This window comes from Phocoena sinus, chromosome 1 (assembly GCF_008692025.1).
Source record: "Phocoena sinus isolate mPhoSin1 chromosome 1, mPhoSin1.pri, whole genome shotgun sequence".
NCBI lineage: Eukaryota > Metazoa > Chordata > Mammalia > Artiodactyla > Phocoenidae > Phocoena > Phocoena sinus.
Window position 1 is genome coordinate 147,999,287 of NC_045763.1, and position 25,050 is coordinate 148,024,336.

General features: G+C 42.8%; 1 protein-coding gene across 5 annotated transcripts in view; it reads right to left on the minus strand.

Moving 5' to 3' along the window:
* UTP25 (UTP25 small subunit processor component) overlaps positions 1–25,050 on the minus strand; it is a 49,269-nt gene that overhangs the window by 12,946 nt on the left and 11,273 nt on the right. For 3 of the 5 annotated variants that reach the window (XR_004350980.1, XM_032639077.1, XM_032639062.1), the window contains exons 8-12: positions 18,042–18,244; positions 16,476–16,658; positions 16,227–16,339; positions 15,257–15,502; positions 7,842–7,982 (exon numbers count right to left, since the gene is read on the minus strand). Coding sequence is in view for 4 of the 5 variants with exons in the window: in XM_032639077.1 (XP_032494968.1) it covers positions 7,842–7,982; positions 15,257–15,502; positions 16,227–16,339; positions 16,476–16,658; positions 18,042–18,244 (886 nt within the window). In the remaining variant the exon portion in view is untranslated. Of the gene's footprint in view, positions 1–6,445; positions 7,983–15,256; positions 15,503–16,226; positions 16,340–16,475; positions 16,659–18,041; positions 18,245–25,050 lie in introns of those variants that run through there. The other 2 variants (XM_032639054.1, XM_032639083.1) reach the window with 2 other exon arrangements.

Genomic DNA, 25,050 nt, shown 5'->3' on the forward strand with positions numbered 1-25,050 from the left:
AAAGAAACGAAATTGATTTATTTGTAGTGAGGTGGATGGACCTAGAGACTCTAGAGAAAAACAAATACTGTATGCTAACACATATATATGGAATCTAGAAAAAAAATTTTTTTAAAAATGGTTCTAAAGAACCTAGGAGCAGGACAGGAATAAAGACACAGATGTAGAGAATGGACTTGAGGACACGGGGAGGGGGAAGGGTAAGCTGTGACAAAGCGAGAGAGTGGCATGGACATATATACACTACCAAATGTAAAATAGCTAGCTAGTGGGAAGCAGCCGCATAGCACAGGGAGATCAGCTCGGTGCTTCGAGACCACCTAGAGGGGTGGGATAGGGAGGGTGGGAGGGAGACGCAAGAGGGAGGAGATATGGGGATATATGTATACGTATAGCTGATTCACTTTGTTATAAAGCAGAAACTAACACACCATTGTAAAGCAATTATACTCCAATAAAGATGTTTAAAAAAGTATTAAAAAAAAGTGTATACATGTCAACCCCAATCTCCCAATTCATCCCACCACCACCCCTTCTCCCTTGGTAACCATACATTTGCTCTCTACATCCGTGTCTCTATTTCTGCTTTGCACATAAGATCATCTATACCATTTTTCTAGATTCCACATATATGTATTAATATATGATGTTTGTTTTTCTCTTTCTGACTTACTTCACTCCGTATGACAGTCCTGTTTTTGTTTTTTTTTTTAAGCTTTTAAGGCCTCTCAGAGACAACCTATAGGCGACTCAGGGGTCAAGCGGCAGATTGGACCATAAGACCTCTAAGTTGCCACCAAACTGGGGATCCGGACCCATTTCCTAATTTTGCTTTGAAATACACCTGGAGAAATGAAAAACAGGTGGTCACCAACTTTCAGAGAATTGAAGTCTGTTTTCTTGCCAGTTATTTTTCTGCTACCATCAGTTTCCATAAACCCTATGAGAAGACATATGTCCTCCCTCATCCTTATAAGATCCAGTTGGACTGGAGATTACGGAAGTGATGACACAAAGCCAGACACGTCTTAGCGCTCACTCCGCACTGTCACCAAATGGCCAGGCGTCAACCTTGAAGCACAATGTCTATGCTGCTTCCTGCAGAGACAAGAAGAAAGAAGAAAGAATAGGCAGAGCCTTTGGACTTCAGGACTTGTGATCCCATTTTTGTCCTCTGTAGCCGTTAGGACTTGGCAATTCAGCCTGAGGCCAACAATACAGCGTGGCCTCAGTGGCTGAAACAAGTGAGGGATTTAGGTTTTCACGGAAAAGTGTGAAGAGAGACCACGTAGAGCTGGGGCGGCAGCTTCAGGATATGACCTGAGAGCCAGGCTCCGTCTGTCTTTTGGCTCCACCATCTTCTGTGCACAGAGTTCTGTCCTTTAGAGCTTCAACCATCACTTCTGTGTTGCAGGCAGGAAAAAGGGGAGAACAAGAGGAAAAAGTGGTGTTCCTACCAGTTTCAAAGAGCTCTCCTAAGCGTCTGCCCCAAGGTTAGGGCTCTTTTCCCTGGCCACACCCTACCGCAAGGGGGACTGGGCACTTTGTCAGCCAATAAAATCCAGGGTCCTCTTACTAGGGAAGTAGGAGGCGAGTACAGGGCAAACGACAGCAGTCTCTTCTACTTTCTCTCATGTCCCTCTGTCAGGATAGTGGAGACTGTACCCCACTTTATAAAGATAAGAAAGCTAAGAGGTGGCCAGGAGGACCTGCACAGAGCCACAGTGGGTTGGTGGTAATGTCGGTGCCAGCACCCAGCTCGGGGCCGGTTTTGAAAAATGATGGAGAACATACAAGGCAGAAAACCCATGAACATCTGTGGGCAAACAGCAGCTGTGAGCCCAGGGCCATTTCTGTGGGGAGTCAAACTGACAGATGAGAGGGGCTGCAGAGGGCAGTGAGAATGAGGGCTGCAGGACACAGGGCTCCATGTCATTCCCTGAGTTGGCAAGAGCTAGACAGCTTTGGCCTTGGCTCAGTTGGGAGAACAGATGGGCAGGAATTCGGCACAGCTTCCAAATCAGCCAAGCAGCAAAGACTGCCTTCTTTCCCTGTGTCAGCCGAGGCTACAGCTCCCACCGGTCCCAGCCAGCTGCAGAGGCCCAAGCCTGGAGACCATGACAACCTGGCCAGGACTGTGCCATGCCCCCGCCCACTGTGGGAGCCAGGAGGACAAGCAAGTGCAGGTGTTCCTCCCAGCAGTGAGGGTGACACCTAGGTGGAGCTGCCCACCAGGTTCAGATTTCTCTGTGCAGGGCGAGCAAGCCTTGTAGCAATCCACTCTCAGCCCTGACTCCTTTGGCACGTAGGACTCTAACGATTGAGACAGCCGGCCCGTTTGATTGAGGCCCAGACCTCTGTTCTTTCTCATGTTCTCACCTCCCACAGGAATGATGGCAACGTGGCCAGAGGTGAAAGGCAAATCCAGGAATTATACTGAAATGCAAGCAATGCAGAGGGAACTCCTTCCCACATCTGAAGAAAGGAGGGCTCTCACAGAAACAAGGCAAACGATGAGGGGATAGGAACGCGTGTTCAGCTCAGAAACAGGACATGATACATAGAATTTTACTGCAGCTCTGGCTGGAGCATATGGTATAAGAGGAAGAAATACAAGTCTTTAGAAAGAAATGCACTTTGTGCTGTCAGCTAGAAGTGGTAGATTCACGTGGGAGGGATGGCTAGGCCCCAAGGAAAGGAGAGGGAGCTGTCTTCTCCCTTTCCCTCTCCAAAGACTACATGAATTTTGGATTATCTGTGTATCTACTCCCAATTCACTGACTCTGGTATTAAGAGCAGACTGAAATTTGTTTAGAATTCGACTTAGCTAGAAAAGTTTTTTGAATGAGACTGAAGTTTAGAATTCTGTTTAGCTAGAAAAGCCAGAAAAGCTTTTTGTGAATGATGCAAGGATGACTACCATAACTCCTTTAAAGAGAGAGGCTGGGGGCTTCCCTGGTGGCGCAGTGGTTGAGAGGCCGCCTGCCGATGCAGCGGACGCGGGCTCGTGCCCCGGTCCGGAAAGACCCCACATGCCGCGGAGCGGCTGGGCCCCGTGAGCCATGCCCGCTGAGCCTGCGCATCCGGAGCCTGTGCTCCGCAACGGGAGAGGCCACAACAGTGAGAAGCCCACGTACCCCACCCCCCAAAAAAAGAGAGAAGCTGGGAAAGAGATGGGAAAGAGAGTGGGAAAGGAGAGGGCGGGCCAGCTGTGAGGGCCCCACCCCCAGGAGGATGCTCCCTGAAAGGAGCCGTCTGTGCATGCCCACCACATCCCTCCTCCGTGAGGCTCTGGCGCCCTGCAGCCACCTGCAGGTTGCACAATGAGGCTCTTCCAATGATTATAAAGAACCCCCAACCCTGTTCCCTTACCCCAGGACTTCTGTCATCTTGAGACCCTAGACTCATCAAAGCTACACTCTGCGGTCCGAAGATCTGTTCACGCAGCCGAGGGAAGGCTGGGCAGAAGGCAGCCAGCAGGCTCTCACACCACCTGCCTCCCCCTCCTTCCTCAGTGGCCCCCACGAGGGCACAATCAGGGCTGGGAGGCTTCATGAGCCCCCCTTGGCCCTCTGGGATGTGAGGAGTCAGCAGGGATTCATACCCATCCTGCCGGGACCATCTGCACTCAATTATAAGCCCTTTGGAAGCCAGCAGAGGCTGTTAAGCTGCCGCTGGTTCTCTATGATTAGCTAGTTCTTGTCTTTTGAATACTGCATATGGTGCAGCCAGCTGCAGAAAGCATTCATGACTCAAAGCTTTTTTCCCCTCAAAGAGAAAAGTGCTAAGCTGTTATTACTATGGGAAGAAAATAAAAAAGTTTAAAACTCTTACTTTCTGGTTAAGTTCCTTTTCCTACCTTAAAATTCTACCTCTTCCCAGGATTGGGACCATTCCTTTGTCTATTTTCTACCAGCACTACATAGGTACTTGCTTGCTGAAGATGAGCCTCGGTAAGAAATATCAAGATTGGGTATAATTCCAGCTCAGGTGTTATTATCCGTGGTCCAGTAGACCCTCTTCTCTCCCTTATTTTGTGTGAGTGAGAGACCTGATGTTAAGGCATGCTTTTAATGAAACCACTCCAAAAAGTCAACTCTTTGCAATCAACTCAGGAGCCAGGGCCACTGCCGAGGCTTACCTTCTTTCCCAGGTGCTGAGCCAGGAACAGAAGCAATACTACTGCTTGGTTCGCACTTGAAACCCTCGGTGTTCTCTGTAGGTGAGAAGCAGTTAGCTGGCTATAAGCTAGCATTAATATCAGTAGGGATGCTTAAAAGAATATGTATTTCTGGGGCTATATCACAGACTTGAAATCCAGGCTCACATGTGAGTGGAGGTCCAGAGAAGATGGAGATTTGAGAGTCTTGTGAATAGTGATAATGAAAGCCATGAATTAGCTACAATTCACAGGGAAAAGAATATGGAAATAGAAGATGGGGGTAATCAGAGTCCCTTCTTCCTCATATCTCTGAACTAGGCAAATAACTCGTTTCTTTTCTCATAATACACAGGCTCTATGGTAAACACAGCACAAATATGCCAATACCCACAGGGCACTCTATGGATAAAACAGTTCTTTGTAGAGTGGATACATGTGTATGTATAACTGATTTGCTTTGCTGTACACCTGAAACTAATGCAACATTGTAAATCAACTATATTCCATTTTAAAAATATATATTAAAAAATGTTCTTTGTAGCCTGAGTTTGGCTGGCTTAAGCCTATAAATTTGCAAAACTTTAGGAACCCATCTATATATGGAATGAATAGTTCTACTCTTCATGTTGAGAGAGAAATAAAAATGCTTATTTAAATATCTAGCAGGAAAAGTACCCCAAAAGTGATTTCACCTTTTTTTTTTGATGAGCAATTTTAAGCATGTACAAGAGGAAGAAAATCTGTACCAATATGGGTTGTTCCACTGAGCCTAATGGGAGCCACATGTCTCACTATGTGAGAAGGGAGTTACAAGTTTGGAAAAGGAGAAAACAAAAGGAACCCTGTGTTGTCAGTCTGAAATTGGAGGTATGGTGTAAATTCGTGGTTTTCAATATATGGACACAGAAATAAATTTAGATGTCATGGGCACATAGGTATGTGTATACATATACACACATGCAGATATTCCCCAGCTCTGACCACTGAGATGGCCTGGGACCAGTGGCTCCACAATGGTACTGAGTACACTTAGCACTCAAATCTTCGCTTTAAGATAATTTTCCGCTAAAGAAAGCAGGGCTGGAATAGGGAAAGTATAAGACAAACTTGGAATGTCTTATAGTGGCAGAAAATAAAGAAATGCCCAAGTAAAAGGGGGATGTGTCAAGAAGACACAGGAGCCAGCTTGAAGGTGTTAGTGCTGGCCATATCTGAGACCATTTAAGCATCTAAAGGAATAACGATAATAACCAATTACAACTCACTGAATAAAAAATGAAGAATCCATACTTGTAATATTAATATAAATTAATAAAGGGGGAATGAGTGATTCTATAGTGAAAAAGTCTGGCAAGCACCACCTTAACAAGTGGTCAGTCAGCGTCATAATGATGGGACAGGTGGAAATCATGCACCGCCTGAAGAGATGCAGCAAGGAAGATGCAGCATCGGTTCTACACTGCTCCTGCCAAAGATGCATAAACTAAACCTAACCTAACCTAATCTGACAGGAAACACCATCCAAAATAACTGGCCTGTAATCTTCTAAAGCGTCAACGTCTATTACTCAGCCATAAAAAGAAATGAAATTGAGGGCTTCCCTGGTGGCACAGTGGTTGAGAGTCCATCTGCCGATGCAGGGGACACGGGTTCGTGCCCCGGTCCGGAAAGATCCCACATGCTGCGGAACGGCTGGGCCCGTGAGCCATGGCCGCTGAGCCTGCACACCTGGAGCCTGTGCTCCGCAACAGGAGAGGCCACAGCAGTGAGAGGCACGTGTACCGCAAAAAAAAAAAAAAAAAAAAAAAAAAAAAAAGAAATGAAATTGAGTTATTTGTAGTGAGGTGGATGGACCTAGAGACTGTCATACAGAGTGAAGTAAGTCAGAAAGAGAAAAACAAATACCGTATGCTAACACATATAGATGGAATCTGAAAAAAAAAAAAGGTTCTGAAGAACCTAGGGGCAGGCTAGGTAGACGCAGATGTAGAGAATGGACTTGAGGACGTGGGGAGGGGGAAGGATAAGCTGGGACGAAGGGAGAGAGTGCCATGGATTTATAATATACTACCAAGTGTAAAATAGATAGCTAGTGGGAAGCAGCCGCATAGCACAGGGAGATCAGCTCAGTGCTTTGTGACCGCCTAGAGGGGTGGGATAGGGAGGGTGGGAGGGAGACACAAGAGGGAGGAAATACAGGGATATATGTATACGTATAGCTGATTCACTTTGTTATAAAGCAGAAACTAACAGACCATTGTAAAGCAATTATACTCCAATAAAGATGTTAAACAATTTTTTTTAATTTTTAAAAATTAAAAAAATAAAGTGTCAAGGTCAAGAAAGCCAAGAAAAAGCTGAGGTACCATTCAGACTAAAGGCCACTACAAAGGCATGACAACTCAAAGCAGCATGTAACTGAACTGCATCCTTTTGCTATAAAGGTTATTATTGGGACATCTGGCAAAATCTGAATGGGGCCCAAGGATTAGTGGCAATTTCCTGATTTGACGGTTGTTTTGAGGTTACATAGAAAAATGTCCTTGTTTACATGAAATACATACTAAATTCAGGAGTGATTTTTAGGAGTGACAGGCCCAGCAACTTGGCAATTTATTTTCAGATGATTCAGGTTCTGAATTTGTAATTTTTCTGTCTGAGAATAGTTCAGTTTTTTTTTTTTTTTTTTTTTTTTGGCCATGCTGTGCAGCTTGCAGGATCTTTGTTCCCTGACCAGGAACTGAAACTGGGCCTCGGCAGTGAAAGCACTGAGCCCAAACCACTGGACCACCAGGGAACATCCTAAAAATGTTTTTAAAACTGTAACTTCTTTTCCTTTTTATGTTATATGACTTAAAAAATGACTATAGCAATGAAGACAGTGATGTTGAAGATGAATTTGCGACATCAAGAATTTCACAAAATTATTTCTTGAAATAAAGTAGAAATTAATGTTATTTTATATAATGTGATTTTTAAGTATATATTTTCACTAAAACATTTAGGAGTTAAAAAAAGATCAGTGAACGAATGTGCTTTTCTAGGTTGAATTAAAATAGAATATTTAAGGTTTAAAAAAGTTTGGCTGGGGAAAAATAACAGTTTTGCAAAACCTGTGTGATCCAAAACTAAGATGATATTCAACAGCAAGAAGTATTCCAATTTCTCATAACCAGTTCTCACAAGCAAAGAAATGCAGCATGCCTCACTTTAAGAAGGTGTCAAATAGAAACAGGCAAATCTGAAAGAATTTACCAAGTGTAATAAATTAGAGGTGAAGTCACAACAAAAGAATGTATGGCGTACAAAAAAATTCACAAGATTCCTTCTATCAACTTCTCAGAGTCCCATGAGCTGTCCCCTGACCTCTGAAAGATGGGTTTTACCAAAATCTGGTTTACACTGAACTTTTCAGGTATATATGATCTGAAAAGAAAGAAGTATCTGATAAGAACCTGCCTGGTGCTCCTTCCTTGTTGCAGCCCTTCTTTGTGTAAGTGATCAGAATCAGGCCCAAGTGACACAGAACCAAGCATGACATATCACACCAAACACCATTTCCTGTCCAATCAATTCTCATCTCTCTCCAGTAATGAAGAGGTGGACATTCTTCTTGGACTGCAGCATCTGTGCAGCCCGCTCCACCCCGACCACAGCAGCCAACCTCTGGGCATCGTACTTGGAGTAGAGGACAGTGCAGGTCCAGGCAGCTTCCTCTCCTCTGGTGGTGGCTTGCAGCATGTTACAGACTTCACTGTAGAAGTGGGGATATGTTGGCAGTTCATAGAAAATCAGGTTCCTGATGCCTTTTATTGTGTACCTGTTAGAAGGAGAAAGAGAGGCCATGTCTCCATGAGAAATTTTATGGAAAAGCCACTGAAGAGTTTTACAGGGACACAGTCACTCTCGCTGTTTCACGCAAGAAGAAAGACCATGGCACAAATAACACACAGACCAAAAGTTACTCTAATTTGAGCCGGAGGGGCTCATTTTAGGTGACAGCGTATTTGAATTCCTAATGTTTGGCTTAAGATAATGATAAAATGAATTTGCACTTCTTGAGCCTAATCTGAGCAGACTGAGGTAGGGTGGGGAAGAATAGTAGACAAGGATTAGAAATCTGCCGCAGAAAATTTGAAAAGCAGGCATTTCCAATTTAACTATCCTTATCATAATCAGGCAAAACAGTGTTCTATAATGGAGATGAGGTCAGACCAGACCCAGTACATAAAATAAACTGCATAAACTGTAAATGCACTCCCATTAGTCTTTTCTTGTCATTCTGTAGACATGTTAACTCCATGGCAGATGTCCCAAGTTCACCCATTTACAAAATCCTGCCCAAGGACCCATTAGGCATTATGGGAAGGCAATTAATTTCAACAGCTTCCTCGTTTCTTTCCCTGCTGCACTGGGCTGCATGGTGGCGGGGGGCATGCAGACCCTAGGGACTTGCCTTACGGTTCAGGTTGAGATCAATCATTCCCTCTTGGGCTCCATGAACGAAGATTTTATACGTTGACAAGCTTCTGATTTTTCCCGTTAGACTCTCATACAGGGCTGATGTCAGACTCCCTCAGGAATTTTATTTTATTCATGGACGATAAGTTTTCCTTGTCTTTTTATCCCTTAGCTCATCCTGATCTCTCTGGAGACCCTCCTCTCCCAAAATATAACTGCAGTCAATTACTTGGTTCATCTTTCCACATCCTCTTTCCATAAAGGAATTTTAATGGCTAATGATGTTGAAAAAACACAGTTCTGTCTCAGTAGTTATCAAAACAAACAGAGTTCCATTTCTGCTTAGTATGTAGAAAACTCAAGAGAATACTGCTCCCATGCGAACAAGAAAAAGATAATCTACAACAGTGTTCCTTTTCCTGAGCCTAGACAGCTGATGTCACAGGGAAACCAAGTGAACTGATTCAACGGTGCCCTGTGTGTGTTTAACAACTGATTCTCAGTGGGGGAGGACAGGTGCTGATTTGAAGCATTTGCCAATTTCTGTGGTGTAAATACTCCATTTCAAGCTACCAGTGTCATGTTGCTGAACTTGGAACTGGGAAGAGATGTGCAACCAACCATACCTTAAGAGCTGGCATGAGCCAGCTTCAGCCCACCACTGACTGAATTCCAAAGAGTGACAAGATTGTCTGAAGAAAGACAGGACATACGAACCACTTCACCTTTGGCAGAGCACAGTGGGGAAGAGGGCAGCTGCTAAGAAAGTGGGTAGGAAGAAAAAAGCTACACTTTTAACAAGTTCTTAAAGGGCAATTATGGGCTTGCATGACAGTTCAGAATCCCTGGGATTCCCGGACACTCCTTTACTTCACAGTCATGAGGGCTTTTCCATAGGTCTCCACTGGGAGCCCTGGAGAGACTGGAGGCAAGGCAGAAGATCTGAGACACCCCCGATGGTGGTGCAGACATGAAAACTCACTCTCTTCCCAGAGCCATGTTGTACATGAAGCTAAAGCCGGAAGCCAATGAGAGGGGCAAAGGTCAACTGCCAGGGTGGAGTCAGAAGCAGCAAAACTGTGTGCCTTAAGGGAGGGGCATTAACCCCTCATCCCATTCCTCCCCACCACAGGACTTACATCCAGTAAAAAGAGCAGTCTGTCCTGGGGAAAGGGCATGAAGCCTGTTCAGTCCAAGATCCTGCACTGATGTAAGCAGGTGTTTGCCACCACCGCAGAGAAGCTGGGAACTTTTCCCACCAAGACCCCTCGTAGAACAAGGCAGAGGCTGGCCACCATGGAGGGTGGTATAGGAGCCCTGAGAAAGCGCCAGCTCCAAAGCCCAGGATGGACAGAACCTGCCTGCATCTGAGCTGGACCAGGAGGAGAACACCTGCCCCACTTCAAGCCTTAGGGGAGGGGCGAGCAGGAGCAGCCTGCTGCTGGGGGAGGGGCCCGAGCGCGGGAGAGGCTCTCCCTTGGCACAGGGGTGCAGGGCATGGTGAAAGCTGAGAGGGGAGCAGGACACTGAGACAAGGCCCTCCGGCACCGGGCCCCACAGTGGGCCACTGTCTGCTGGAGGAACTGGCAGTCTGTGGTAAATAGAAGGTCACTATGGTAACAACCAAATCCTAACTAGATTCACACCTGCCACACTAGTGGCCTGACAGAAGAGGTGTCCAGGCCAACTACTTACTCAGGCACTACATTCAACTGACAATTACAAAAAACACAGAAAAGCAAGAAAAAGACATTAAAACCATGAGGTATCATTTTGACTATCCAGTCACTGGAAAAAAGTAGGGCTTTACAGAAATAGGCTAATGGAGTATAAATTATTGTGAGTATGCATTTTAGCGGGGAGGGGAGAAGATGGGAGTGGCAACACACAGCAAATTTCAAACTGGGGACAGCTTTTGAGCAAGTTTTCCTTTCCAAATTTACCCTAAGGAAATGCCCAGGCAACTATGCCACCAACTACGCATATGGATGCTCCTGGCATTGTTGTATATAATAACGGAAAACAAAAAGTCAATATGCCCATTAAAAGGAAACTGTCTTAATTATATACCCATACAATGTAACACTAGGCAACCATTAAAAAGGATGCTATACACACCTTAAAGATTACTTATAATTACACAAAAAAGGTATTTTTACAATGTAAAGATTTAGCAGACCTACCTTGACCAAATGATTACATTTAGTATCACCAAAAATGGGATAAGCTGACACCTTGGGCCTCTTGAGGAGATGCAGGGGGAAGAACACAATATCCTCTATGTAGAATTCTTACTAAAATAATGTTTAAATCTTTGGTCCCTGAACTCTGATGCTCACTGAATCACCTATTTGTTTTTGAAAAATACCTGTAATTGGTCCCCACCCCCAAACACCATGATTTAATTGATACTGGGGTATGACCAGGGCATTCAGATTTTTTTTTTTTTTTTTTGGCGGTACGCGGGCCTCTCACTGTTGTGGCCTCTCCCGTTGTGGAGCACAGGCTCTGGACACGCAGGCTCAGTGGCCATGGCTCACGGGCCCAGCCGCTCCGTGGCATGTGGGATCTTCCCAGACCGGGGCACGAACCCGTGTCCCCTGCATCGGCAGGCGGGCTCTCAACCACTGCGCCACCAGGGAAGCCCCGGCGTTCAGATTTTTAAAAGCTCCCCAAGGGGATTCTAATATGTAGCAAAGTTTGGGAACACTGATCTAAATAATAAGAAAACAGCCAAATCCAGATGTGGGACATTCTACAGGAAACTGGACTGGACTCTTCAAAAAATATCAGTATCACAACAAGCAACAAAGGAAGAGAATTATTCTAGATCAGGGTTTCTTAACCCTGGCACTACTGCCATTTTAAGCCAGGTAATTCTTTGTTGTAAGGGCTGTCCTGTGCACTGTAGGACGTCTAGCAGCACTCAGGCCTTGACCCGCTTGAACCACTAGACCACTAAAATAACCCTCCAACTGTACCAACCAAAAATGTCTCCAGATATTTCCAAATGTCCCTTGGGGAGCAAAACTGCTCCTGCTTGAGAACTGCTAAAATAGACTAAAGAAACATGTCAAGCAAATGCAATGTAGGATTCTTAACTAAATCCTGGATTGGGGGTGGTGGTGGTGAGAAACAGCTGTAATAGTCATTTTGGGAACAACTAGGAAAATTTGCATACAGACTAAATATTAGATGGTATTACTGCAGTAATGTCAAGTGGTATGTTAATGGTGTTGTGGTTAGATAAAAGAATGTTGTTTTTCGGCTCTACAGGCTGAAAGATTTAGGAGTTAATAAGTGTCATGAAGCCTCCCGTAATTTACTCTCAAATGCTTCAGGAAGAAAAAATAAGAGATGTGAGTGGAAAGAGAGAAGGAGAGACAGAGAATGTGGGTGCATGAGAGTGTGGCAAAATGCTAACAGCTGGTGGAGTCTAAGTGGAAGGAGTTAGAGGTGTTCACTGGGAGAGTCTTACAATGTCTTTGAAATGAAACCTTCCCAAATGAAAAGTTGGAGTGGGGGCAACATACAGTAGAACTATATATATATCAACTTAAAAATACATCCATAACTTACAAATATATACCAAAATGCTAACTTGTTTAAGCTTTTTTTCAATAAGCACATAAAATATTCAAGATAAAAGAAAAAAAATCCAAATGTGTCCACTGTGATCCCAATTTTGGTATCCTTTTTAAAATGCCTGTGTCTGTGCACGTGCACATGTTTTTTACATTAAAAAGACAGGAAAGAAATACACCAAAATGGGTATTTATATCAATAAGATTATAGGTGATCCCTTTTTTTTTTTGTTTTGTTTTGCGGTACGCAGGCCTCTCACTGCTGTGGCCTCTCCCGTTGCGGAGCACAGGCTCTGGACGCGCAGACTCAGCAGCCATGGCTCACGGGCCCAGCCGCTCCGCGGCATGTGGGATCTTCCCGGACTGGGGCACGAACCCGTGTCCCCTGCATCGGCAGGCAGACTCTCAACCACTGCGCCACCAGGGAAGCCCGGTGATCCCATTTTTTTAACCTAGATTTTCTAGGTTCTCTACAATAATTGTGTAATACTCTTATAATGAGAGTATTTTTAAAGCAAAATAAAACAACAAAGCCAATTCCAATAGGTATTATATTTAAAAACCAAGAAAATCTCTCTTAGTACCAATTCATCCACAGTAGAGACTAGGCATCTCCTGGAAATAAGAGAATGTGACCAGAACCCCTTCAGAGGGGCAGTTAGTACCAATTCCCATGATCTTCTGCACCTCTTCCCCTGCCTTCCTCCTCTCCTGTATGTGCTTTGGGTCTTCAGTGACCCCTACAAATATGGCATAACACTGTGACAGGACCTAAAACTAAGGACATTCCAGATGTCTATGTTACCTGACAACTGTTAAAGATAAATGAGGCACCCACAACTGACTCACAAGGCTGGCTCCTGCATACAGTCTATAAAGACTAGGTCTGTTACTTCTACAACTGGGGTTCTCCCTGGGGAAGGGAACACTCAGAAACACCCCACTAGCGTTTCCCACCTCCAAAAATCCTACCTCCAGAGTTTCTGATTGCCCCCTGCTTAAGAATCCTCCTTCCTGTGCTAACCCACTGATAATGCTCAGAGAAAGAACTGTGAACTGTCCTCCCCGCAGGAGGGCCATCATGACCAAATGACCATCCCGTCCTAAGAATCTACTGGTTTCATCTCCCCAAAGAAAACAAATCCTCAGGTTGAAAGTTTTTTGCTAGCTCACAAACGAACTGCAATATGTCTAACACTGCCTACTTCCATAGAGAATATAAATACAGAATTTTAAAGCTGGATACTAAAGTTTAAAATACATGTACTTTTCCCAAGGTAAAATGAAAAAAATCAAATCACAAAGACACTGCAGATCAAAATACCCATCATCACCTTGGTGACCTCTCAAGCAAAAAAATCTATAGCTGGGAACCTTGAGATAATTGGCAGTTGCAGATTACCTCCATTCTACCTCCATTCAACTTAAACACCCACTAACCTGGTCCAGGGTATAAAGCTAATGGCACGTGTTCGGTTTGTCTTTATAGTGACTTTGGGGACAAAACAGTTTGGTCAATAAATGAACAGTGTAAGACAGGAGACCGTCCTGCCTACTTAAGAGAAAGGGCTCCTTTGACATCATGCCCTCTCCTTGAAAAGCTGCTACTTGAGAGCAGTCCTCATCCCAGCTTAGTTCACACTTGCTACAGACAATCACGCTGGGAAGTTTCCCAATCCATACACTTCATTTAAGGGACTTGCTTTGATGTATCAAGCTTCTGGAAAACTAAGGGCTCTTTAGACCTGCTGAGTGCAAACTCCCCCAAAATACCATTTCCAACATGAATGAAAACAACAACTCACTGAAACAAAGCAAATAATGATGCCAGCAAGAAGGCATTCATTAACACTCTTGGGCCAAACAGCCTTGTCTGGGTAGCCAAGAATGAAGCCCAGCAAACACAAATGTAGTCACTCCTCAACTCTCCACTAGCAGATCATCTAGGCAGCAGAATACCCAAAGAAGTCATGTCACGCCAGCTTGCTGCGCTCCAGCAGGCTGCTGGATCCCTCCCTCCCCATCCTGGTAAGGAGAACATTTCGGAGGAACACCATCCTAATATCGGCATAAACTAAAAGGCAATGCAACGCCAAGGTGCATCATCTAATATGTTCCAAAGCCTAGAAGATTCAGGCTTAGATGTTAGGGATTCTCTGAGGAAACGTGCCCCTCATTAGCTTATAATTGAGAATTAATAAAACAGTAAAGTCAGAACTTAAACTCACTGGACATTATTGTGAATCAGGAAAGAAAAGGTTATAGGATGCAATTTCCAGTCTCTCTAGGTAAGAGCTTAAAAGGGGCTTTTACATTTGGCAGCAGAGAGAATTAGCAAAACAATAAAATAACCAAACTCTGGGGGCACAAAGGGCTGCAACTAATCCAAATAGTAACAGAAGGCTCGATATTACTAACACTCTAATTGGAATTAAAAAAAAGAAAAAGAAAAAAAAAGGTCAATACAACTTATTTTGTCAAAGTCACATGGTGGGGAAGCTAAGCAAACCCTGAAGCCCTTAAATATTCAACTCTAAGCCCCTCACCTTTTGCTTCTGATAAACTTCAAGGAGCCCCTTAGTCCTGGTTCTCCTTGGTGCAGAAGTTGTGTGTGCACTGCCTCAGGACAAATGAGAACCCTCTGAACACTGACACTGTACTCAACTTCCATCTCCACAGACACACAGTCCCCAATGTTTCCTCTGTGCTTCTGTGACAGGTTCCTCCCTTTCCTGAGAGCTGCTCAACTCTGTAATGTCTTTCTTGAGGGGTATACCCGCAGCTACAGAAGGTACCCTAAGTACGGACCCACTCCACATCTATATACAGGTTATGCTGTAGTCACTCATTCGTTTCTACCACCTTTTCCAACAATGCCCAATTTGGAAGAAAACCAACCAACCAATCAAGAAAAGTCTGTCCAGCCCCCCAGGCTCTGGCTTGTCTGCAGGAGGTGAAGCAAGGGAGGACTTTATAACACAGCAAAGCCCACCATGCACTTGGAAGCAGGCCCTCCAGAGAGGACACTTGAAACCTGGCCCTACTTTACCTTTTGTAGAAATGGAAGCGCTCTGTGAGGAGCAGGAACTGCTTCTCTCCTTGAAGGAAGAAGTGTCTGGCCCTGGAGACACCAGACTTCTGGGTGTACTCGCAGATATGAGTGAAGTTCAGGTCCTCCTTCTTGAAGTAATTTCGGAGACGCACAAAGTCAAAGTAGGAGGGGACATAGATAAGCGTGTGAGACATGACTGCATCACGATACTGAGGCAAAATCTTGTTGACGAAAAAGTTAAACCTGATTTGGAAAGGCAAAGGGCAAAGTCAGTGGTCTAGAGGTGAGCCATAGTGCCACTGCCAACTGCATGACCCTGGGCAAGTCACAATCTCCTTCTACCTCCCCTAAGAGGCCAACTTGGCCTACCTCATTGCAAAGAGATTATGTAAGGATAAAACTTGTTAAGCGCATTAAAAAGCAAGTGCTAACACTATTCATCATGAAGAATAGATGTGATGCTGGTATATCCCAGAGAATTACTCTAGGAAGTACATAACTGTATCATTCATTCATTCAGGTGTCAATCAGTCAGTCAACAAATAATTACTGAACACCTACCACGTGTTAAGCACCATTCTGCTACCATGGGTCCCCTCACTAAACACAGTGAGAAGACAGGGGAAAATTACATAGAGAATTAGAAAAACAGTTCTTGCCCTGAAGGGCTTAGAATTAAGTTGTTGACATGCGGCAATAAAAAATTAATGTAATTTTAAAATGCCATAGTCTAGGGGAAAGTACCCCTGATTTACTAACCCTGCCACTATCGGAACTAGGACAAGACACCACTTCTCTGGCCTTCAGTGTCCTCCTCTGTCAATGGCATGACTGGATTCAACTATCTCATTTCATTTTGTAAATGGTTAACTAATAAAGCCAACATGGAATACAATTCTAAATTTGAATGCCCAAGTAAAATCCCTCTCTGTGACCCCCAGGGGTCCAATGGGACAGGGGAGGGTACCTGGCATCAATCACTGAAGCTAGGTTTTCAGCTTCCATCCTCTGGAAGACATGTGGGAGCTGCACCAGGACATGACTGATGCAGCCTGTCATCGGGACGTTCCTCACAGCCACCTGCCAGGAGTCAGTGAGAACATTAGGAAGTGAGCTATCCCCATTGTTGACCAAATGCTATCCTCTCCTTCTGCCTCATGACCCAAACAATACACAATACTTCATGAAAATTCAGAGAAAGAAGGAGAGAACCCACCTGGCCTTGCACATTGACGCAGTACTTGTTGAATACAGAGTTGATCTGGGCATCCTGCAGGGCCCCAAACAGCAGCGTCTGACGATAGTACTTGGACCAATTATTGAGGCTCCACATGCGCACTCGAGAAAAGTCCACCCCGTGTGAGTCCAGGGGCAGCAGGTTCATGTGGTTCATCAAATGCTTTGAGCAGAAATAACACTCCATTAATACTTACTGAACACTTACCCGTTGCGTATTGCTAACCTTTCTATAAGCCCATCATCTTATTTAACCCCATGAAGTACATACTATCATCTCCCAAATTACAAGAAAACAGGCTCAGATGGCTGAGTGACTTGCCCATAGTCAAGTGAGCAAGAAGAAAAGCTCAAACTGGCCACCTCGTGGATCTTTCAAAAAGGATCAAGATGCTACCTATACAGAACATTTCTTTTTTTTTTTTTTTTTGTGCTACGCGGGCCTCTCACTGTAGTGGCCTCTCCCGTTGCGGAGCACAGGCTCCAGACGCACAGGCTTAGCGGCCATGGCTCCCGGGCCCAGCTGCTCCGCAGCACGTGGGATCTTCCCAGACCGGGGCACGAACCCGTGTCCCCTGCATTGGCAGGCGGACTCTCAACCACTGCGCCACCAGGGAAGCCCCAGAACATTTCTTTTAAAGGAAATTCTGAAATGCCACTCTGGTCACTCTATAAGCAACTCAGTTCCAGATTTGGACAAGAAGGGAAATGACATGGAAGACAGAGCTGCTGTCCTTCCCATGACTTGGTTCCCAACAACGTTAGAAAATTCCCCGAGTGACTACATGTGCCTTTTGCTCAAAATAAAGATGACTCAACCATCGACATGCCTTTTCTATTTTACTCATATTTTTACCTTGTAATGTATATTGAAGGGTCACAAGTACTATAAGATTATTCCCTATTTTATAAATAAGTACTCCGCTTTATTTGTCCCAAACTTACTCCAAGTCCTGGGGTTGTAGAAAAGGTAAATTCTCACATGCCTTAGAAAAATAAACCTATAGTTCTGTGATGAGGATTGCTCCAAAGCACAATCCTAAACCCCAAAACATGGCAGGGTATGTTGAGAGGGAGGAAAAAAATTATAGCACAAATTACAGTAGGGGGACAAAAACATCTTACATTTCTCTGCAAAGCATCACAAATTAAGAAACCATGAGCAATGCTTTCCCATCTCCACTGAAGAGAAGACCAAACAAAAGAGAACGAGCATAAACAGGAGGAACTATTTTAGATAAAAACATTCCTGGTGAGGAGGAATTTCAACCAACCAACCAACCAACCACACTAAACTGGTCTATTACTAGAAGTAACTTTTAAGGGGAAGAAATCTTTTCTGGAGATTTGAAAATGTTGACAAGAATTTTTATCTTTCTGGATACTTTACTGACCAACTTGTGGGTAGAAGAGGGGACAACATTTCCCATTTTCAAATTGGAAAATGTGGAATATTTCCAAGCTGAGTTTTAATCTGGACTTTAGTAACCATTTCAGACTCAAACCACTGAGCTTCTTGTCTCTAAATGTTAATGACCAGCATTACCAAGACATGCTCCCAGTTCTGCATCAGGTAAATGTCAGCTTGATCAATGATGAGAAGCTCAATAGAAGACAGAAAGTCAAAATCTCTCTTCTTCTCTCCTTCTCCACCAATGATGGTCCTCAAGCCCAGAGGGGAGGCAATGAGGATGTCTGACGAATAGAAGGGGGCATAAAGTCGGATGCTTCTCTGCAGTATTGCCACTCCTATACACAAAACAGCCAAGCACACATCAGTTCATGAGTCACCACCAAGCCATTAGTTTCCACCCTCTCAAACTGCAGCCTCCCCTTGTACCTTCCACATCTTCCCCTTTGCATATAATTGTGCTCAAACTGCTTTAATTATTAAAATCATCATCATCATCCCTCCTTTGCATCTACGGTCCCTTCTAGCTCCCACCCTCTTCTTTTCCTTCACTGGCAAACCTTCCAGAAAATTGTCTCTACTTTAAAATCTCCCACTCACTCCTTAATGCACTGCAATCTGCCTCTGAGTCTCAGGACACCACTGAAATGACTCTTGCTAAGGTCATCAACAGCTCTCAGTTACCAATTCAATGGCACTTTAGTGTTTCTTGCCACGAACGCATAAGCACACCCTCCTTGAAATGTTCTTTTCCTTACCGGTGGTTTCCACGACTTTAACACTTACTTCTCCTATTACTGACCTGGTCCTTAACTATTTTTCCATATTCAAAGAGCTCTTCTACAAATCCCTGGATTCACCCACAAGTTCTCTTTCACTCTACATAAAGCTTTGGATAAATATATTCACTAATTATGGCTTTAACATTAACATCACAAAAATTTATATTTCCTGCCCACATCACTTTCCTAAGCAACAAGTAGCAGTTTGTAGAGAGCCCAGATCATATGTGAAGGAGATTCACTTGCTAATCTTAAAGCATCTACCAGAGGGGCAGAAGTTGGCTGGGACTCTCTCTGGGGACAGAATGCTGGCAGATGCCATTTTTACAAATTCCCTCTACCTTGATGGCACGGGTGGGTGCCGTTTTTTGTACTCTCGCTCTAAGTTGCTAACAGTGGTGGTGGGTGAGTACCCCCTACCCCACTTCCCTGCACTACTTGTGTGCAGCACTGACAAACATGGCCGACCAGCAGCCACGCCTACCCCATCTCATGCCACTTGCAGGACATGACCTGAGGCAACAAACGCATGCAGCCCACACAGGGGACACTCCTTGAGCACCAGGCTCAGGCAGATGGGGGTGGGACTGCATTTCTAGACTCCATGGGAGTGAAACAAACAGAGAGAGTGAGTTTATAAGACAACCAAGAACTAGGAAAAAGTTAAAAACACAGTTCATCTCCCACACAGGGCCACTCCTTCAAGACAGGGGGCAATAACTGTTTTGCATAATACATAGAAACAAACACAGAGAGTCAAGCAAAGTGAGAAAGCAGAGGAACATGTTCCAAATGAAGGAACAAGATAAAACCCCAGAAAAAATAGTTAATGATAAAGAATTCAAAGTCATTGTCATAAAGTTGCTCACCAAACTTGGGAGATGAATGAACGAACACAGTGAGAAACTCAAGAAAGAGACAGAAAATATAAGAAAGTTCTAAACAGAACTCACACAGCTGAAGATTATAATAATTGAACTGAAAAATACACTAGAGGGAATCAACAGCAGACTAGATGGTAGAAAAGAACAGATCAGTGACCTGGCAGACAAGGTCGCAGAAATCACCCCAACAGAACAGCAAAGAGAAAAAATATTTTAAAAATATGAGGACAGTTTAAGGGAACTGTGGGACAACATCAAGTGTACTATCATCGGTGTTAAGGGGTCGCAGAAGAAGAGAGAGAAAGGGGTACTAACATCCACATTATAGGGGTCCCAGAAGGAGGACAGAGAGAAAGAAAGGGGCAGAAAACTTATCTGAAGAAATCATGGCTAAAAATGTCCCTAACCTGGTGAAGGAAACAGACATTCAGGTCCGGCAAGCACCAAGAGTCCCAAACAAAATGAACCCAAGGAGATTCATATCAAGACACATTATAATTAAAATGTCAAAAGTCAAAGGTAAAGAGGGAATTTTAAACAGCAAGAGAAAAACAACTAATTACAGACAAGGGAATCCCCATAAGAATATCAGCTGATTTTTCATCAGAAACTTTGTGGTCCAGAAGGAGATGGCATGATATGTTCGAATATGCTGAAAGGAAAAAAAACTTCCAACAAAGAAGGAAGGAAATAATAAAAGCCAGATGAGAAATACTGAATAAATGAAACGGAGACAAAAACAAAAAGATCAATGAAACTAAGAGCTAGTTCTGTGAAAAGATAAAAATTAACAAACCTTTAGCCAGACTCAATAAGAAAAAAAAGAGAAGGGGCCCAAATAAAATAAGAAATGAAAGAGAAGTTATAACTGACACTACAGAAATACAAAGTATCCTAAGAGACTACTATGAACAATTATACACCAAGTCAGATAACCTACAAGAAATACATAAATTCCTAGAAACACACAATCTTCTAAAACTGAATCATGAAGAAACAGAAAATGTGAATAGATCAATTACTAGTAATGTGATTGAATCAGTAATCAAAAAACTCCCCAAAAACAAAAGACCAGGACCAGAGAGCTTCACTGGTAAATTCTACGAAATATTTAAAGATTTAATACCTATCCTTCTCAAACATATTCCAAAAAACTGAAGAGGCAGAAACACTTCCAAACTCATTTTATGAGGCCAGCATAACTCTGATACTGAAATCAGACAGAAACACCACAAAAAAAGAAACGTACAGGCTACTATGCCTGATAAACATAGATGCAAAAATCCTTGACAATTATTAGCAAACTGAACCCAACAATACATTAAAAGGACCATACACTGTAATCAAGGAGAATTTATTCCAGGGATGCAAGGATGGGTTGACAAAGTGGGTATAGAGGGAATGTATCTCAGCATAACAAAGGCATATACGATAAACCCACAGCTAACAACATATTCAGTGGTGAAAAGCTGAAAGCATTTCCTCTAAAATCAGGAACAAGACAAGGATGCACACTTCTGCCACTTTTATTCAACATAGTATTAGAAATCCTAGCCACAGCAACTAGGCAAGAAAAAGAAATAAAAGATACCCAAATTGGAAAGGAGGAAGTAAAACTGACTATTTTCAGATGACATGATACTTTATAGAGAAAACCCTAAAGACTCCACCAAAAAACTGTCAGAACTAATAAATAAATTTAGTAATGTTGCAGGATACAAAATTAACAAAAATCTGTTGCATTTACATACATTAATAATGAACTATTAGAAAGAGAAATTAAGAAAACAATCCATTTACAATAGCATCAAAAAGAATAAAATACCTAGAAAAAATCTAACCAAGAAGGTAAAAAACTTGTACTTGGAAAACTACAAGGTATTGATGAAAGAAATTAAAGATGACACAAACATGCAAAAATACACCATGCTCATAGATTGGAAGATTTAGTACTGTTAAAATGTCCATACTGGACACCAAGGGGGGAAAGTGGTGGTGGGGGTGGGGGTGTGATGAATTGGGAGATTGGGACTGACACGCATATACTAATATGTATTAAATGGACAATAAGAACCTGCTGTATAAAAAAATAAATAGAATTCAAAAATTCAAAAAAAATGTCCATACTACCCAAAGAAATCTACAGATTTAATGCAATCCTTATCAAAATACCCATGACATTTTTCATAAAACTAGAATAATCCTAAAATTTGTAGAGAGCTGCAAAGGACCCTGAATAGCCAAACTGATTATGAGAAAGAAGAACAAAGCTGAAGGTATAACACTACCTGATTTTAAACTACACTACAAGTCTACAGTAATCAAAATTGTATGGTAATAGCACAAAAACAGACACAGTTCAACAGAACAGAATAGAGAGCCCAGAAATAAATCCATATTTATATGGTCAATTAATCTATGACAAAGGAGGCAAGAATATACAATGTGGAAAAGACAGTCTCATCAACAAATGGTGATGGGAAAACTAGACAGCTACATGCAAAAGAATGAAACTGGACCACTAGCTTACACCATCTACAAAAATCAACTCAAAATGGATTAAAGGGCTTCCCTGGTGGCGCAGTGGTTCAGAGTCCGCCTGCCAATGCAGGGGACACGGGTTCGTGCCCCGGTCCAGGAAGATCCCACATGCTACAGAGCGGCTAGGCCCATGAGCCATGGCTGCTGAGCCTGCGCGTCCGGAGCCTATGCTCCGCAATGGGAGAGGCCACAACAGTGAGAGGCCCGCATACAGCAAAAAAAAAAAAAAAAAAAACCAAACAATCCAATTAAAAAATAGCAGGGGACCTGAATAGACATTTTTCCAAAGAAGTCGTACTGATAGCCAACAGTCAAATGTAGAGATGCTCAACATCACTAATCATCAGGGAAATGCAAATCAAAATCACACTGAGAAATCAAAACTACAATGAGGTACCATCTCACACTGGTCAAAATGGCCATCATTAAAATGTCTACAAATAAATGCTGGAGAGGGTGTGTAGAGAAGCGAACCCTCCTACACTGTTGGTGGGAATGTAAGTTGGCGCAGTCACTATGGAAAACAGTATGGAGGTTCCTCAGAAAACTAAAAATATAATTACCATACGATCCAGCAATCCCACTCCTGGGCATATATCTGTACAAAACTATAATTCAAAAAGATACATGCACCCCTATGTTCATATCAGCACTATTCACAATAGCCAAGACATGGAAACAACCTAAATGTCCATTGACAGATGAATGGATAAAGATGTGATACATATATACAATGGAATACTATTCAGCCATAAAAAAGAACAAAATAATGCCATTTGGCAGCAACATGGATGCAACTATAGATTATCATACTGAGGAGTCAGTCAGAAAGAGAAAAACAAATACCATATGATATCACTTATATATGAAATCTAAAATATGGCACAAGTGAACCTATCTACAAAATAGAAACAGACTCACAGACCTGTGGTTGCCAAGGTCAGGGGTGAGGAGAGAGAGATGGACTGACAGTCTGGGGTTAGTTGATGCAAACTATTACATTTAGAATGGGTAAACAACAAGGTCCTACTGTATAGCACAGGGAACTATATCCAATCTCCTGGGATATGCCATAATGCAAAAGAATATAAAAAAGGATGTATATATGTGTATAACTGAGTCACTGCCATACAGCAGAAATTAGCACAACATCGTAAATCAACTATACCTACTCCAATTAAAAAAAAAAGAAGAAGAATGTATCAGGTGGCCAGTAAGTGCTGTGATCAAAATGAAATAATATAAAATGATAGGCTGTGATTTTGGAGTTATAAATTCTTACAGCCACCACGTATTATAAGTTGCTATTAACCAAAGCATAGAGAGAAAAAAAAACACAATGAGATATCACCTCAAACCTGTCAGAATAGGTCTTATCAAAAAGACAAGAAATAACAAATGCTGGCAAAGATGTGGAGAAAAGGGAATCCTTGTGCATTGTTAGTGGAAATGTAAATTGGTGCAGCCACTATGGAAAACAGTATGGATGTTCTTCAAAAATTAAAAAAAAAACCACTATACAATTGAGCAATTCAACTTCTGGGTGTTTATCCAAAGGAAAAAAAAAAAACACTAATTCAAAAAGATATATGCACTCCTACATTCACTGCAACATTTATAATAGCCAAGATATGGAATATGGAAGCAGCGTAAGTGTCCACAGATGATGAATGGATAAAGATGTGGTGTACACACACACACACACACACACACACAATGGAATATTACTCAGCCATAAATGAATGAAATCTTGCCATCTGTGACAACAAGGATAGACCCTGAGGGTATCACAGTAAGTGAAATAAGTCAGACAAAGACAAATATCAATAGCATGTGATTTCACTTAGATGTGGAATCTAAAAAACAAAACAAACAAAAAACCAGACTGATAGATACAGAGAACAGACTGGTGGTTGCTAGAAGGGAGGGCGGGGTTGGAGGGTGGGCAAAATGGATGGGGGAGATCAGGAGGTATAAAACTTCCAGTTATAAAGTGAACAGGTCACAGGGATCCAATGTATGCCATGGGGAATATAGTCAATAATATTGCATTAACTTTGTATGGTGACAAATGGTAACTATACTTATTGCTGTGATAAGTTTGTAAGGTATAGACATTGAATCACTATGTTGTACACCTGAAGCTAATACGTCAATTATACATCAATTAAACAAAAGACATTTATCAGCTGCTTGTTGGCCACCTGCATATGTTCAAAACTAACCATAAGCTCTCATCCCCTTGCACTGCACACTCCAGCCATGCTACAGCCTCTGAATCTTAGGTCTATTTGGTTTATTCACCCTGATGCCTCCACACATGCAGTTTCCTGTCTGAAACATTTTCTCCCACTCTCATCACCCCACTTTGTACCTGGCTAAATCCTACTCAGGTTTCAACTCAGTATGGATGGTACCTCCAACAGAAGGCCTTCCCTAACAGTCCTGTGCCCATTTTGAGTAAGGATATTTGCTTTAAATACTTTAAATAGAACACCCACTATCCTCTAACCATAACACATCTCATCCCATACTGTCTGATTTGTCTTAAGGCTGGACTTGTTTAACAGTAACTTTTAATTCCTTATCTCCAGCTTCTTAACAGTGCCTGGCACATAGTAGATGCTTAATAATTGGTAAATGGGCATACGTGACTAAAAATATTTTCCAGGAACTTTTTCAATGTACAGCCAGTCAAGTACATGGGAGCTGAATGACAGACGAGCAAAAATGTGCAAAGCTGGGTGGGAGTCAGTAAGTCCAGAGTGGAGATAATTCAGGTGTGGGCACTCCACACAGCAGGCAGGAGGTAAGTCCATTATGTACAGATGCTCTAGTTTATTCATCTTCCCCAGACTGACCCACCCAGCCCCATCACCTCCAACTCCCCCAAGAACCCCTGTAGCGTTGACTGTGAGCTACCAGCTATAGGCATGC